The following is a 17981-nucleotide window of genomic DNA, read 5'->3' as shown; positions in this document are numbered from 1 at the left end:
CTGAGAGTATATTTTAGGAGTCAGACCAATGGAAAATTCATTGACACCATTTAAAGGCTGACCTTTAAAAGGCAGGTCAAGACAGGAAGGAAGATATACTGTATGAGTGGAAACATGAAGACCCCTGCACAATATCAAGACAGAAGACATATTACAGAAAAAAAACTAGATTAATATCAACGCAACATTAAAGCTATTTAATTTTTATATTACTTGGGGAAACAACAGGCATCAATATCCAACCTTACACCTAAGTGTAGAAGCACCATAAATCCACAATTGATTATACTGGCATCTTCTTAATACTTACTACTATCTCCTATTCCTTTCATTTATTTTTTATCTTAATTTGTAGTACCCTTTCAAGCCATATCAGCCATGAGTCAAACAATACTCATTGGTAATGTTGTGAGAAGATATTAGATGCAATTATAAATACTAAAAAATAAAAATTTGCTTTTCGCTCAGCATTCAAATAGATGAGTGAACCAAGCAGAAATAGCTTTTTTTAAATCAATGTATCAGATAAAAATAGCTTTGTGTTAGCTGCCAGTATATATTGGCAATATGTGCATTTAGGAAGATAGCTCAGAGTTTAAAAACTTTGTTAAGACAATCCAGAATACTTATCCATTTAGAAACTGTGGGAAGATAACTACATGACAAAATCCAGATGGAATCAGGAATAAACTTCCTCAGAGTCTTCAAAACATCTTATCTCCTCTACAGTTCTTGAAAGATTAATGAGCAATATCTATACTCCTATTGTTAGCTATACACATCAGATTTTGGCACTTGTTTAGGTTAAAGGTAGTAGGAGGAGATACGTTATATGTTGCATACATGAATCTCACTAAACACCCCAGTCACTTTATTCAGATAAGTATCCCAAGCGGCTCAAGGCCATCTGGGCATTATGGCCTGGGCGTCATCGGTTTGAGTCTACGCTATGTTCTAGCTGACTGTGCCAGGGAATCGCAAGAAGTGCAAAGCTGTGAGCATGCTGCTGGGAGTCCAACGAACAAAACAATGAACAAACCTCAGCCCCCCGACGCTGGGGACTCAAACCCGGGCCTCCGGTGTCACTCAACAGGGACCCAGCCAATTGAGCCAAAGGGAAATCTCCCATCAGCCTGACGGCTGCGGTCCTTGCTATTCACAGGGAAGGGCGGTGACGTCACTGCGCTGGTAAGCCGGCTCGAACAACCTGCAATGGTGGCCGTATGCTTTACAGTCTCCCCCGCTTAATTCGCCGTCCTCGGCGAAGGGCTATCCCATCCCACTCTAACACCAATGTAGCGCTCTCTGGTTCACGTGGGTATGTGCCCTCGCCGTTGCCGCCTCGGGTCAGCCCCCCCACCAGCGTCACTTAACACAGACTCAGCCAATTGAGCTAAAAGGAAATCGACCACAGCCCGACGGCTGCGGTCCCTGCTATTCACAGCGAAGGGCAGTAACGTTACTGTGCTGATAAGCCGGCTTGAACAACCTGCAATGGTGGCCGTATAAGTTACAATATGAAGGGTTCTGACTGGTAGGTTACAGAGGAGAGATCCTGCTGGACTTCATTCTTTCAAATCATGTGAGCACAGAAATAATAAAAAACACAGAAATCAATTTCAAATAATTATATAATAAAGTATGCAAAAGTATACAAAAAGGACTTTCTATTAATTTCTTTGACATTCAAAACATTCTTACCTAACACCCAGTCATTTGCCATATAATAAGAATTTATGACTGCTCCCTCAACCCATAAACAAGGAAATATGATTTAATATTATTTATCTTACTTTCATATCTGTTATTTAGATTCTACATCAACTATTCTTTTTTTCACATCCTAGATCTTCCAATTTAAAATGATTAATAAATTCTCAATCGGCATTAACTTGTTATAATGTACAAGTCACTTTCACAGTAAATATTGTAAATGCACAAATTTAATCATTTATTCATTTTTTTTACAATAACAATGTTTTACTCATAATGTTAAGCATTCTCCTGAAATTATTGTTACTGTAATGTGATTCAATAGTCGAGTATTTCATTTGATTTAAAAACTACCACCAGGTGAAAAAAATCTCCAACTTAATAGACTTGAAACAGCTCCCGAGAAAAAAACCCAAAAATAACCATAACATAAAAACAACAAGAAAGTACCATTCTAGTAGAAAAGGTATCAACTATAAGCCAGAATGTTATATGTAGAATATCACAGTAGATGCCTTCATTCTAGTAGAAATATGACTGGTACTGTATATCTATTATAATTTCACTAGTTCAGTTAAATTATAATTAATGAGACAAGACAGAGAATAGAAACTTTTTTTTTAGCATTTGGCATTAACACTAAGGTCAAGGTTGACAAAATCTTCCACACCTGCAAGGAATGAGCCAGGGAGGCTGCTACAATGGAGTATTTATACATAAGAAAGTTAAATGCAAGATTGAAATTTGACATTCAATGTCAAACATTGACATGTTTAACAACATTAGGCAGCTCTTAGATTAATTTCTAAGTGTTTTAGGAACTGTATAGTGTAGTCCTTGGAATCTTACCATTAAGATTGAACACCACTTGGAAAATTTGGATAATGGGCGATCTATGCCCATGTCTATGATTGACAGAGAAAAAGAAATGAAATTAAGGGAGAAAGTGTGCATATAAATCCCAGAAATGAGAAAATGAGTCAGACTTCATCCTCACAGTGATTAACTGAGAACCGGAGACAGTCACTTTGGGAATGGCTAGTATTGTGGCTTCTCAGAGGTCATCCAGTCATCCTTGGTCTCAGTCATTTTGATGAGAACAGGTTTCCTGGGAAAGCTGTGAGAGAGGGGAGGAGGGGCAGGCTGGGGGGGGTCCACAGGTCTCTGTTGCTGCAGACCGTCTGCATAAGCAAGGCAGGGTATTTAGAAATCTAAGCAAAAGATTAAACATTATTTTAGCATGGTTACTTTACTACAATACTACATTACTGTGCCCAGCATTTTAAATCCTCTGTTCCACAAGGGTGAGCAGCAGCTTTTGTTATTCAGTTACTTTCAGCAGATTCCTTTGTGCTTAACATACTATTGCAGTCTAGAAATGGAAAAATCTTTTAACAATTATATTTTACTGTCCAGTTTTGGTGCACTAAAACACATACAAACATACAAATGGCAGGTATACTGCATTTTACAGTTAAATCCAGCAAACTTTATATACTGTACATACAAAATGTGTTTTCGATGTATATGACACAAGATGTATTATAACACGCCAAGGAAAAGAATGTTTTCTTCCTGCACTACTAATTCAGTATCTAATAATAGGTGATACTTTGTTAAGCAAAGTTTAGCATTTGTATAGTGATCCTAATTACAAAAATTTGCATTTCCCATCTGTAGCATACTCTTGCCACATGCAAGGTGCATTATGTAAAAATGTCTGCCTTTACCCATTAATATTCACAAATTGCAGAGAAGATAAAAACTATAATCAGTATTGTTTTTAATTCTGTGAATTTTATTTTTATAAGGAAAAAAATCCATGACTTTGTCAAATAGCCTATACATCACTGTCTTTGTATTGTCTGACTAGACCAACAGGACAGAAATGAATTCACTGGTGAGGCTATATTCCTTAACCATAAAGGTAAAAGTGTTGCATTATGCCCAAGCAGTTCGATATCACCTGTTTGTTGCTCAGCTACTGGCCAGAGGACCTTATATTTTGCTGCTTATGGACAGTGGATATTGCTAGACAAGAATAAAATGGTGTGTATAGCAACAGCACTGGAGAGTATAACAGTGGCCACATATTAGTTCTCTGATAGTTGTAGTGTTTGCCACTGTTCACCCAGGAACCATTTCATATGCTTCAGCTAAGTATGCGGCAGTCACACAATCTAGGAAGGAGTCACCATGACCAACACGACAGGCTTTCACATCTGTCACAGCACTGTCAACCATGTGAAACAATCTTAGTTTCCAAGATGGCCCTACTAGGGCTCACTGTGCCCATATCATGGTGGAGCACCTTCAGAGACAGAGGAGTCCAAGCTCCAAGATCTCCCTCACTGAGCCCGTGTACTGTGTCCCTTAGCACATTGTTCATTAGAAGGATGAGATATGTCTCAGACATGCCTGACTGCTAAAAGGTAACCAGCTTCACTGAAACAAAATTAAGTCGAAGTCTAACTTGACTGAATTTCCTTAAACCAGTACAAAAAGACCAGCAGGTCATATGACCTTCACTTCAACATTGTGCAATAAAATAATTAATGGTTAACGTGCTTATCTGAAAAGAAATATGGCATTTGAGTTCAATCAGCTACATTGTATTTGAGGTTATGTTCCTATATGTCCTAATTATTGTGTGATCTATACTTGAAAACGAAAGCTAAAAATAGAAAAAATGTAACCTTGTCACTTTGGTCTGGCTCATGTTTATCTTGATTCTAGGTTCGCGTTTCTAAGGTGTTTTCAGACTGTATTTGAATACATACATATTCATAGAGCATAATTACTTGAATCTTTTTCAAGTAATAATAGCATTTATTATTTCCTTAAGCACATTTTTAGAAAACACCATCATCCCACTGATTTGTTTACATTAAATGCTTCTGGTCCGTAGTTCCTGTATGCTAATACTCCTTTAACATAGGATTTTGTCCTTCACAGACACAAACACACACATCAGGGCTAATTATTCTCAAAAGCCAATGAACATACTCATACTGTATGTCTCTGGACTGTGGGAGAAAATCAGTGGGCCCGGAAGAAACCCACATTAACATGAGGAGAACGTACAAACTTCACACTGGTCGCACCTCAGAAGTTGAACCCAGGGCCACAGCACATTGAGGCAGCAATGCTAACCACTGAACCACGATGCTGTCTGTTCCTCCTTATTTGTTCTTAATGTATTAAACTATTGTATTTAAACTACAGGTATGCCCATCCTTTTCCTGCTAAATCCATGTCCATCTTGCCCTAAGGTCTGTTTCATTCTGTGACACTTGGTTCCTTAGTTTTCAATCCGTCAGAGGTTTGTTTCGATCTTGGGTGCTTATAGTCAGCTAGTAGAGCTTGTTTCAGTTTAACATTGTAGGACAGATGGACCATGAATGCCCTAATGTGTCTGCCTTTAAAACTGAACGTGTACTCCTTGTCTTTCAACTGTACCAACTGGTCACAACTAATCACAATTCAACGGCAGCCATGTCGAGTTAATTGTGACAGGGTCTTAGAATATCATAGTAATGCAATATTTCAACTGCACATTTAGATAACATTTAAAAAATCCTGTGTTGCGGATGTGTTTCTATATATGTATACACATTTTAATTGACTTGTGTACCATGAATGTATTATTTATTTGATGAGTATATTTTGTCATATTGTTAATTTAATTAATTAATTGTTAATTTGAACATTATACATCTGCATCAGCACTGTAGCTGCAATTGTAATAGTTCTCGCAAAGAGACGATGCTGGTTTCATTACTACAACATCCCTTGAAAATAACTGTTATAAAAGAGATGTTCTTACCCAACTGATTAATACTATTTTGCTGAGGATCACCTTTCATTCTATAGAGAGAAGACAACAAATAATTAAGACAAACCTATAACAATCAATATATCTATAGTGGTTCCTATAGAAAAGTCTTTTCAATTGTCTTTTAAACTGTTAATTTCTATAATATACGATAGCTTCAATTTTAAATGACTTATTCTGCTTAACTATTTTAGGTAGTTCTGCATCTCTTTTTATTTCCACAGTTTGGCTAATTTTGTAGCATTTAAAAAATATGACACTCATGGGATTACTTAAATATTTTGCTAATTAAACATATTTCAGGTGACTCACATTCACAGTTCCTCTATTACAGCAATAATTCAATAACATTGTGGCTTACTGACATTATTATTATAGGGAAGTGATGATTCCCAAACCATCTAAAAAAAAAAGCATAGGTCTTTATTTATGAGAAACTGACCAAGTAGTAGCCCTTTCAAAAGACTTTAGTACTATATTTCTGGACATATTGCAAAATTTAGTGTGGAATAAGAGTTATCAGTGTATAAATGTTTAATAAATTTCAGGCTTCTTCCATAGTAAATTGAAGCAAAACAAATGCCAATAAAAAAACAGTCTTGGTTGGCTGCATATAAAATAATTATATTGTGCGAGAAACAGTGCATAATTCATTTAAATTACACAAGCAGACAATCTACTGTGGGAGCTTTTTTAAATAAATAACTTAATGTTACTCCATAGTTGTAAGACAAGATATTTTTCTAATCTTATGCAGTATCTTTAGCAAATCTGGTACTTTTGTGTGTCATGTAACCTTTTTGAATTATCATTTTGTCCTTTCATTTGTCCTTGCTATAAAATCACATTAATTTTAGTTATAACCATGGCTGCTTGACTAAAGCATGGCATCTGCATGGAAGTTTGATAATTTCGGTCTTTTAAACACTTTTGTGAGTTAATGGAAACTTTTCCCATTGTAGTTAGGTGTTCTCAATTAAATTCTTTAGTGATACTTACTGTAGCAAGTGTCGTGATGATGGAGTCCAATACTCAAAACTATATTCCAATTTCCAATCTCCTAGAACTTAAACTAATTGCTGACTACCATCAAATGAACAGAATAGTAAATTTCAAACAAAACTGTATTTGCAAGCTCTTCTCCACATTAAGGGCTCTGTGAGAAAGCAGTTAATCTTACTTCACCTTCCAAGCTCTCTGTAACATACTTAGAAAAACCCCGGTGCTTTCAAGATGTGTTCTTCCATTACCTCATCTCCTCGCCTTCAAGGAGCTTCTTGTAGGTGGCGATCTCAATGTCCATGGCCAGCTTAAGGTTCATCAGATCCTGGTATTCCCGAATCTGTCGGGCCATGTCCTGCTTGGCTTTGTTCAGAGCTTCCTCCAGCTCACGAATATGCTCTTTGGCATCAGCAATGGCCCCCTGCCCTTGCTCTTCTGCTTCGGCAATGGCATTCTCCAAACTGGCTCGCTGGCAGGGAGCAGGCAGGCAAAAAAAGTGAAGTACTAGATACTGCATATCAAACTATTTTTCATAGCTCCTGCAGTTATTGGTATCACCATGTATTCTATTGGTCATCCTGTATTACTACAACTGCAACGCCTATAGAAAGTCTACATACCCTTTCCAAAGGGTGTTTCCTTCCCTTACAATTTCATTGTGCTTGAACAGTTCTGTGAGAAGGAATGGACATAACATTGGACATAACATCCAGGTGGATGCTGCACATTGGTGGTGGTGGAGGGGAGTCCCCATTACCTGTAAAGCGCTTTGAGTGGAGTGTCCAGAAAAAGCGCTATATACGTGTAAGCAATTATTATTATTATTATTATTATTATTATTATTATTGCCAAATCTAGGAGCGCTACATTGGTACAGACCTATCCAAACAGAATACTGGCTGTAATTCAAGCAAGAGATGCTTCCACTAAATACTAACTCTGGGATGTGTATACTTATCCAAACCATTTTTTATAGGTTTTCATTTTGCATTTACTTTTCAGAATGTCTGAGCATTTGTTTTTCACTTTGAGGTTATGTGTTACAATGTGTGAATAAAGGTAAAATGAATTCTATTTTAATGCATCTTCATTTGAGACTGTTAGGCCACAAAAAGTGTTATTTGGGAAAGGATGAGAAGTCTTTTTACAGGCACTGTATTATTATTATTGTTTGTAAGGATGTTAAATCATGAGTACATTATGTTTTGTGGCTTTTTGTATGCTAATGTAGAAAGCTTCATTACTTTTGAACCTCAGTAATATAAGATATTGGAATAGTTCAAGTGCATAGGCTGCAAAGGAAGAAGTAAAGGTTTATTCCATGCTGAAAAGAGAAGAAAAAAAACATGTTTCACCCAAAGTGACACCTGAAACCAAACGTTGTGTTTCTTTTTTCTTCTCTTTTTAGCACAAGATATTGGAAGTTGCTGAACTAAGGTGCACAGATGAAATATCTCCCATTTTTGTCATACACACATCTGTCAGTTTGCTAGTTTGCATATAACAAACAATCACAACACTAGCAAGTTGGCTCACAATGCAAAAATGTGGATTTAAGAAGCCTTAAAATCATAGCACGTGGTTTGAGTTCCGTGCTATTTAGACATGAACTTCTTTGACTAAATAGCTCAATGGTGGGGACTCACCTGTCTCTTCATGGCATCAGCTTCATAGTTCAGTCTCTGAATGAGTCGGATTAAATCGGCAATATCTTTTTTCAAATCTCGCAATTCCTTTTCATATTTCCCAGCCTCAGATGTCATATCATTAAACTGAGGGTGGAAAAGGTGGACATTTTTAGGAGAATGAAATGATAATTTTGCCACTATGGCTCATTTCAACAGCATGGGTTATATTAACTTCTATTATTCCAAAACCAATAATCAAGAAATAGAACTGTACTGTAATTCAACGGTATGTCCTTGTACTGCAAGCTGTTTACAGGAACATAATTATTTATGAAACATGGGAAAATCTGAAGAAACTTATCCTATCCCTTGTCCAGCACTTAATAAGAAGTTACATTGTTTGTAATGCACAAGTATGATTTACTATACTATTATGAATGAGTTTAATAATAAAACTATAATTAAGGTTTTTTCTAGTGCGAGTAAGCGATCCAAAAAATGTCTTCCTAAAATCAAATTACTAGCGTCTTTGCAAAATGAATAAACAAAAGATGCAAGTTTGTCATATGAAGTTGATACAGTACATAAGAAGAGAAATGCTTACAGACCTTTTTCTTGTTCCACTGCTCAGCCTCCTCCCTGCTACGGGCAGCGATTTCTTCATACTGGGCCCTAACCTCCTGCACTATATGGTTCATGTCCAGACCCCGGTTATTGTCCATCTCCAGCACAACTGATGTGTTGTTAATCTGAGAACGAAGCTCCCGTATGTCCTGAACAAGAACAAAGACAAATCAGATAAGAGATCTTGAAGCAGCAAAACGATGAGAATACTGTCAAAAATGTCCTATAGAGAAGGTAAATGTAATTTAATCATTTTTTAACTTAAATTAAAGGCTGTTAAGATTCAGTTTTAAGTTTCAGTGCATGTCTTCCATTAGGAATTTGCATGCTGCTTTTTCTCTGGCTGTAGCCACACCTCATCATGCATCTTCTTCATGTAGTCCAATTCATCCGTCAGGCTTTCTAGATTTAACTCCAGTTCCACTTTCTGGAGGTAAGCATCATCTACATCCTGAAAGACATGAGGTGCACAGTTTTCCAGTGCGTTAAACACAGTCATCCATTAGAAAAAAAAAGGTAGAAATGAGAAAAAGTTCATGCAGCTAATATTGAAGACTCTAAGATAAGCAGTATCATTTTAACCTATCCATCATCCTAAAACTATAGTAAGTCTTTTACAAGAGGGGGTCCCAGTGTTAGGAAATGCAGGATATCTACAAGATGTTATTACAATAATAACTATAATAATATGGCAGCTTTTGGTACAGTATGTTCACACAATACTGACTCTTTAAAGTTTTACCTTACCGTGTCAGTATTGTCACACTGTACATATTACAAAATAACGTCACACTGAGCGTGATTGAACCTTAAACATCATTCGATTTCTAAGTTTATGTGATATAAAATAAAACATGTTGGTATGAACAAAACTGAAGATAGTATGTTGTCATACATTTTTTAAGTAAAGGTTAATTCCACTTTGAAAGTGTCAAAACCAGAAGGCGGCTCAACAGCTAAAACATGGTTCTTCTTTTTACTTTTCAGTGTGGAATCGACCTATCAGATATCTTCTCACCTTCTTGGTGATGACAAAATCATTTTCTAATTCTGTTCTCCTGTTGATTTCATCTTCATACCTGTCAAGTTAAGAGTTCAGAAGGCTGAGAGAGCAAGCTGACATTCAGAATGTTTTCATTTCACACTGGTTCTTGCTTTTTTGTATCCTAAAAGAGGATGAGAAATTCTAGACTATTCAGAATTGCTGTATTACTACAAAAACATATTATAGGCCTTAAATCCTTAATTTCCTAAACATTACTTTCTTCCTGTATATGGATCGTTCTGGCAGCAGTTAGTAATGGATGGCTAATTAAATTTACCCATAAAGAATCGTAGGACAGTGACAATATTTCAGCTCCAAGTTATGTTGTATTATGTTGTAAGTTATGTTGAAAGCAAAGGTACACTCCCATAAGGGAAAGTTGTTCCTTAAAGTATCACAGTAGGGATGTCATCTTATACTGCTTCTTCATGAAACCCTGGCTTTTACAGAGGGCCAGCATCAGGATCCTCTTTTTGATTGTTTTTTTTTAAATGAAAGTGTACATTTATCACCTCATGTTGTTAAGTAATGCTTCATAATGTCCTTCAAAACTAATAACTAATGACAGCTTTTGTAACATTATTCTTTGCTGTCCTATTTTCCTTCATGCAGTTACTGAACGACCCTGTATATTCTTTTTTTATTGAATAATGTATAGATACCATTAAGCAGCAGGCCATTTGCCAGGAGCTTCAATAAATCCTTCACTGTTTGCAGTCAAACTGGTTCTACATCTGAGCTCATTTGACAATCAGGTATTCAATTTAAAATGCCACATAATTACAAATAATCTGTAATTGAATTCTAAGAATCCAACAATGGGGTTAGTAGAGATTAAATTAAAAAAAACTATTCCTGTAATGCCGTCACTGCTAAATTTAGCATGTTATACAGATTCACTGTACTATACTTGACACTGTATTATACGTGAAAACTCACTTGTTCTTGTGGTCCTCCACTTGTCCTTGAATGCGTACTAACTCCCTCTCCAGTTTCTTCCTATCCTGGGCCAGTCCATTTATTTGGTTTCTCAGGTTGTTTCTATATTCAGTCGCAATCTGATCTGCATTAGACTTGTAGTTGTCCTTCTCTTGCAGAATATGAAGGCGAGTTTCCAAGATTTTGTTCTGTTTCTCCAAATCACGCACCTGAAAGAAGCAATCAGCTATGACTCACTTTATATGATTTAGAGACAGTGACGAATATTTGCTTGGTATTCAAATAACTTCTGCAATTCCATAGAACTTTGAATAAGGTACATAAAGGTATTCTGTATACATTTCATTGTTTGTCCCAAAACCTTACTCTTCTGTTAGCAGAATTAAATATACAACTTTGCAAACTCGAGAGTTATAAATATTGAATAGAGTTTCAAATGAATTAGCATCTCTTATTTGTTTTATGTCTTCCAAGGTTCTTTCAGCAGAATTTTAGTTTACAGAGTCATCAGTTGCGATCATTTACCTGTGCCTGTGAACATCTGTGAATCATTGTAATGAGTCTTGCATTACCTGATAATTAAACACATTTATAACAACTCTACTAATACATTAATTATACTTTGAAAGCTAGAAATACCAGCTGTATATTTTACAGCATGGAAAGATATTCAGACAATTTTCCTGTAGCGTTATTATAGTCTCTCTTTCTCCTTTTGCTTTTTACAAGTAAACCACTTAAGGTGATTTCTTCAAACCATATGCTACATTTTGCATTTCTAAATAGCTCAAGTAACGCAGACATTGTGTGCATTTCCTTGTTACTGTAATTGTAAAAAATTCTATACCAACCAATTTCTTCTAGGAAAAAAAATTAAACATGAATAAAGCCTTGAGATCCCACATCAGTGTTTTGCATCTAAATAACATCTTTCCTACAACATACTCATCCAGTCTTTGACATCAATGTCCAAGGCACTTTCACAACTGAGAAACATAATTCTGAATCAACTGATCTACAAAGCATGTTAGTTTAAAGTGATTTTACAACCATTTTGAAAAAACGTGCTTTCTTGTAAGATATCCAGTAAGACAAATGAACAGGTATGGGGCTTTGACCTGAGTAGGCAGACCTTTAATTCATTTCTCCTTCACTACACTGTTACCCTTTGTAGCAGTTGGAAAAAGTAGTGTCCCAGTAAGCGTGAAACACAAATAGTAACAGTACCCCGGGAACATAACTATTTATTGCAAATTATTTACAGAATTATTTAGATTGTACTGCCATGAGCATACTGAGCAGCTCTCTGACCCTGGACAGTGCACAGACAGGAAAACAAATTCGCTGAGCCAAAAGATCAGTCATGTGACCCAGAAGGTTTACACCAGTTTACTGTAACAGTCTTACATTGAATGAGCCGTGTTGTATATTCACGTTCCCTGCTACAAGTTTAGTTCTTGTTTTAGCTCTAAGCATAGAAGACTCAAAATACTGTGCAGAAATAGTGAGTGACAAATGTTTGAGATTGTGTTGATTATCTTTTGACTTCAAAGACCTATTTGTTTTTAACTTAGCTGTATTCCTCTTTATTTCTGTCTCACACAAGTAACCCGATTTTTTCTGGTGTCATTTTTTTGGTGTAGTTCCACCAATAATGATGCAAAACACAGTCCAAATTCCACAAATTGCTAATACTTGGTCTTGGAGTTTTTACTTTTTCCAACAGAAATGAGAAAAACAGAAAAATTCAGAGGTGGCACTGTAGTTTTAGTGGCTAATTACAATTTTGCACTGACACATGACACATTTCACACAATGTCACCTACACTGACATTGCTGTGGTCTCTGAACTGATTAAAAGTAGGAGTGGTGGTGGTGGTGGTTGAGTTGGTATCGACTCATGGCAACCCTATGGACAGTTCCACGGTCACTATCCATAGAGTATTCATGGCAAGATACGGAAGTAGACTGCCAGCCCTTTCTTCCTCACATACTGCCAACACCGCCCCCCCATACTGCTGCTGCCCAGTATGGGTTATTAGAGAACATTGTGCCTGACGTGGGGCATGAACTACCCTGAGATTATGAGTCTCATGTTCTACCAATAGAGCTAGTAGGGGCTTACAAAAGTAGAAGTGCAGTGTCCAAAAGGTTGTTCAAACTGCAACAGGTTGTTCTTTTAGCAATTTAAGCAAACCTTTGTGGCGGCAAACTCACAGTCTGATGCCAAAGGTCTTTCTGCCAAAAAAATGGAAACCAAGCACCTATTTTGAAAAAAAAAACATATATTTGCATAGACAATAGAATTGGTTTTGAATAGAAAAAACCTTTGTGTCAGTGATTTGACTATACATTTGGCTCTGTCATTATTTTGCAGAAGAACCAAAAGAAGCATGGGTCTTTAATTTTCAGCCAGCAGAAGGGATCATATCTTTAAAAATTGCCCTTGTGCAAATGTTCCAGTATCCCAGAGACAGATATCCTCAACACTTTACTGCTATCATGCAGGGTATTCAAATGGGGCCTCTTTTGCATAGTGAGGGAGAATATGTGGACTCCTTTATTGTGAATTATTCTTTTGTGATCTCATATAACATAACCCTACTAACAAAAATGATAAAACTTCATTGTAAAACTAAATGAGTTAAAACAAATATAGTAGAAGCCTATGCTTAACAAGTGAAGATGTCTCACTCCTTTAGGGTGATTTCCAACAGTATTTACATGGTAGAATGTAATCATTCTAAAAAAGAGAAATGCATGAATCATATGGTGCTTTATAGCTAGCTCAAAAGACAAAGAACAATCATGACACAGCTCAATGACAATTATCTGATATGTGATATAATACTGAGGCACGGTGCTTTATGGGCAATATCAGTGATTCTCAGCCCTGGTCTTTGGGTTTTACAGTAGTTCTATCTGTTGTTTTAACAGCTGGGCTCTGAATCACCAGTGGTAATTTGTGCTTTAATTAATTTGATTGGCTTTTAATATTGTTGATTTAATTGTTTCTGCATCGAGTCCTGAGTTTTGAAAATACTCACTTCTGGTTTATTTTTTACAGCTGTTTCAGCATACAGAACTTAATGCAACTGCTCATCAACTTGCTAAACCAATAGTTTTGACTAAACTGCTCCTGAAACATGATTAATTTATAATACACTTCCCTAAGGCAGGTGGAAAAGACACTGTATCAAACCCCTGAAGAAGGCTCCACAGCTGAAATGCTACATGTTTCCTGTATCAAACACACCTATTATGAGCTTTTTGTCCTTCTGCAAGGCATAGGGTTGTAATATATTTTAAAATTTAATTTGACCCTTTAAGATCAGAAAGCTAATTTGAATGTTATCCCAAAAGAGAAAACCCTGATCAATTTAATGGTGATTAATAACTTACCTGGAGCAAAGACCAAAAGACAAACTGGTCCCTCAGCACCAGAGCTAGGAACCTATGGGCTTTTAAAACCTTCTGAACATATAGTTAAAACATTGATTCAAGCTCTTTTTAAATGGGAAAGGTGAATTGTTTTATATGAAACTTAATACTTAATGCAATTAAGCAGTGAGTGAAAATATTTAGTGGCAGCAATATGAGGAAGAAAATAAACATATACAGTACATATTACCAAGAAAACAATCTGGTGGGAGGAGCAGCAGCCAAATGCACCAATGTTCCCTCTCAACCAAAAACCAATAAATTAACATTTGATTAAATTTAGTTTCTTGAAAAAGGATCATAAATAGAATTACACTATTAGTATATTTGTTGCGAGGGGTGTAAAAAGTATGTTACTTGATTAACAGTCCAAAAATAAACAAACGTATCTTCTTGTATTGGTACTCGAGTATTAGAAAGTAAAAAGTAGCCGTCCTTTCTGTTTGTTACTGTGACTATTATTATTCACAATTATTTTTTTTAAAAGGGTCTCACTGCATTTGTCACATCTTAGGTTTGTGTCTATGGATCCAGTCCCAAATAGTTGTTGACAATTTCTACAGTCTGACCATTAATTACAGGTTAGGTTGGAGGGGTGTTGCATTTTTCCAGAAATGTTCCTTTCTTTTCATTTCACTTCAAAGAACGCTCATTACACCATTTGTTAAAATCATTTAGAATGGGTGTGAAGTGATGAAGTAGAACTACAGTACTTGGCTACAGTACTTAAGTACATTTTTTTTAGATTGGACTTAAGTATTTTATTTTTGGGACGTAAAGTATACATAAAAAGCCATTATGTAGATTTGAAAAAGTTGACTAGTGAGAACTGAGAAGTGTAGAATTTGTATTTGGAGACCAGGAATGTGTATTTGTGTAATGGGATTTGTAAGAGCAAATGTAAATACACCAGTCATTGGGAGATGATGAAATGTTTCATCAAATACAAATATGCTTAAGAGGTGTATCTGCAAACACACAACCAAATTATTTTTATTTCATCCTGTCCTTCAGGTTTATACAAATGTGTATAATGCCCCCCCATAAGGATATGAGCAGCCAAGCCTGTACAGACTGAAGGTTACATCATCGTTAGGTTTATATTTCCTCAAAGGTATTTTGTGACGAACTGGAGCAAAAGTTTTTTTTTCCTTATTTAATTTGGATAGCATTATTTAGTTTTTACTTTGGATATGAAGAAAAAAAAGAGATGCAAAACAAAGAAAATAACACCAAGATATTAAATCCAAACAATGGTGTACAGTAGTGTATTTGGAAGCACAGTACAGCTAAGTAACCACACCACAGATCAGTTTACCATCTTTTTTGTTGCTTTTAAGGAAAAAAATCATTTTGTATTTTGTGTCACATGATGCATTTTGTTCTGCATGATGTGTTTGCACAAATGATTAATGAATTAAAACAAATAATCTGTTTTGTAAACAGACTACCTTTGGGAGTATATATACCATCAGATTACAACAGACTCCTGAGTATGAAAATGTGCGCTATGAAACAAATTAGCACTCGACAGTAGTGCCAAAAACGTTAATAAAAATATATATTACAAAATATATTACACTTCATCATGAACTAATACTGCACTCAGTATTACTCTTTTAGAAGCATTTTTACAAAGAGTTGCGGGGATCTGCATCAAACTACACAGTCTTATTGTTGAAGTCGATACCCTGACATCTGTCTTAAAATGGCTGAATGAGATCCTTGGATTGATTAGATTCTAATAACCTAAATGAGCTCTAAATGAGCTAGATGGGCCAAATGGGTTCCTTTTATTTGTAAACTTTCTTCTATTCATTGCAAAATAAATAAAATAGGAAAGTGGATCAAAAGCCGTATGATCATCAATCAATTAGATACACAGAATCATGTTGTGAAACAGAGAACATGAAAATGAAAGGGCAGGCATTAAATATTCTGGCACTCCATATTCATGGGAGAAGAGATCAGGGCACATTCCACAGAAAAAAAATGAAAACCTCTACAAAGCAAAAAGCTGTCATGATTGTGTGGACAGTTTAACTTGCTCAGCCTCACAAAGTGGAAATACAACTTAATACCTTACACGTATGTCCACATAATTTACAGGTTACAATACCTAAAGCAAGAGGATACACGTCCTTTGCAAGGATATTTGACTCATTGTTTTTGCAGCCTAGCATGTCATTGGACTCTATTAAGACCATCAGGTGAATTGTGAATTGATTTTTTGTCTTTTACAAATTTGAAGTTGTTGTTAAGAGAGAGATAGGTATGCTATTCAGTTAAGTGATGTGTATTTGTAATTGCGCTACAACTGCAAACATAAAAACACAGTCCACAATTATTGATATAAGATTATGTGTTAAAATTAAATGGAAATGCACATAATTAATAATGAGAGAGGTGCGTTTATGACTCATGTGGATATTTAAAGACACCCATTTGGGCTTTCTCCTTGCATTATAAAGACGCAAGAAAACAGATTGTTTTTAACTTCTCCAGAAGATGGCGCTGTAAATCTCATAGTTGCAGAAAGATTGCAAGGCGTGGCTTGCGGCGGGCAGGTGTAATATTCTATCACATACTTTACTCACTTACAGGCTACTTATTGACCCAGACAACGACTTGTTTTGCTATTAATTAAAATAAAACTGTAAGTGATTAAATGGTTAAAGTAAAGTCACATTCAATTTAATTAATATCATATACAGTTATTACAGAAGTAGGCCTAAGTGGTAGTTTCTAGTATCTCCTTTACCAGAAAATGAAATCCAGTCTCTCCCCCAACCTGTATATAATAATAATTAATGGTGGGTATGTAGTACAATTAACTGAGAAATAAAACTTATAGATGCAGAAAGAACATACAATATTTTAATTAAAATAAGAAAATAGTCATATTCTGTTAAATTTGATAGAATTGTTACAATAGGTATATAATAAATATATAGTAAATTAAGGTATTATTAATACACATTCAAATACCACAGTTTCAGTTTTTATGATAATGTTCCATTAATTATATTATAAACTTTGAATAAAGATTGTCTGATAGTCAAATTAATTCAACATCTGTACTGAGTGCATACTGACCTTCTCGATGAAACCGGCGAATTTGTCGTTTAACCCTTTGATATCATCCTTTTCCTTGTTTTTAATCTGATGGACCTGTGGGTCTATCTCAGAGCTGGGGGAATTCAACAGATGAGCTGAAGGCGATCGATTAATCGCAGGATATCCACCTCGGAGTGAGAACTGCGAATTCGCCCGGGGCGCGTTTGCTCTACTTGTAGGGGTGTAAGACTGGCTACTGAATGACCTCGCACTGTAGGGTCTACTGCTGTAAGCCATCTCGTGTTACTCTTTCTGCTCGGCTTATACTTAAAGGCTGAGGGATAGAGCAGCAATAATTTCACAGAAACGGCAACCCACCTACTTAAGAAAGGTAATGAGGAACCTCCTCTCATGAATTATTTACTTTATGAAGTTCCGCCCTTCAGGTGGCAGTCGCATTAGCCCGCACCCGTCCCTTCTCTTGTGCTATTGACCAGTTCTACAGAATGTACTGTACCACCCCTTAAGAGCAATTGGTTACTGAAGTGCTCCAACGGATCAGATGTGCTAGATCTTTGCGTTTCCTCTTAGATATAAATTATTGTTATCGATATCAATTATTTCCACTGTTAACATTTACGTTTTAAACCAAACAGAATAATATCAAACAACAAGAAACGACTATTTTGCTTACGGT

General features: G+C 35.9%; 1 protein-coding gene across 2 annotated transcripts; it reads right to left on the bottom strand.

Moving 5' to 3' along the window:
- Positions 1-1613: 1613 nt before the first annotated feature.
- LOC148648964 (keratin, type II cytoskeletal 8-like) lies at positions 1614-17688 on the bottom strand. Of its 2 annotated transcripts, none has more exons than XM_088604960.1 (9): positions 17324-17688; positions 10787-10995; positions 9821-9881; positions 9158-9253; positions 8787-8951; positions 8197-8322; positions 6799-7019; positions 5540-5580; positions 1614-2894 (listed from the first exon to the last, which is right to left on the bottom strand). In XM_088604960.1, exons 1-9 carry the CDS (start codon positions 17579-17581, stop codon positions 2752-2754), a joined length of 1320 nt encoding a protein of 439 aa, XP_088461086.1. In that variant the 5' UTR covers positions 17582-17688; the 3' UTR covers positions 1614-2751. The 2 variants fall into 2 exon arrangements, with proteins under 2 accessions (XP_088461086.1, XP_088461088.1); XM_088604962.1 differs by having other exon boundaries at positions 2752-2924; positions 17324-17678.
- Positions 17689-17981: the final 293 nt, after the last annotated feature.

The sequence above is a fragment of the Lepisosteus platostomus genome, chromosome 14, assembly GCF_059453375.1.
Source record: "Lepisosteus platostomus isolate fLepPlt1 chromosome 14, fLepPlt1.hap1, whole genome shotgun sequence".
NCBI classification, from domain to species: domain Eukaryota; kingdom Metazoa; phylum Chordata; class Actinopteri; order Semionotiformes; family Lepisosteidae; genus Lepisosteus; species Lepisosteus platostomus.
This window is presented reverse-complemented; position numbering and strand designations above follow the sequence as displayed.

What these genes read in the sequence shown, in the direction of transcription:
- LOC148648964 (XM_088604960.1), bottom strand. Translation starts at nt 17,581, where the DNA reads ATGGCTTACAGCAGTAGACCCTACAGTGCGAGGTCATTCAGTAGCCAG. An exon ending in TCGCCGGTTTCATCGAGAAG is followed by an intron (nt 10,996 to 17,323) that starts GTCAGTATGCAC and finishes TGCTTCTTTCAG; the next exon opens with GTGCGTGATTTGGAGAAACA. An exon ending in CTTGAAGGCGAGGAGATGAG is followed by an intron (nt 5,581 to 6,798) that starts GTAATGGAAGAA and finishes TTCTCTCTATAG; the next exon opens with AATGAAAGGTGATCCTCAGC.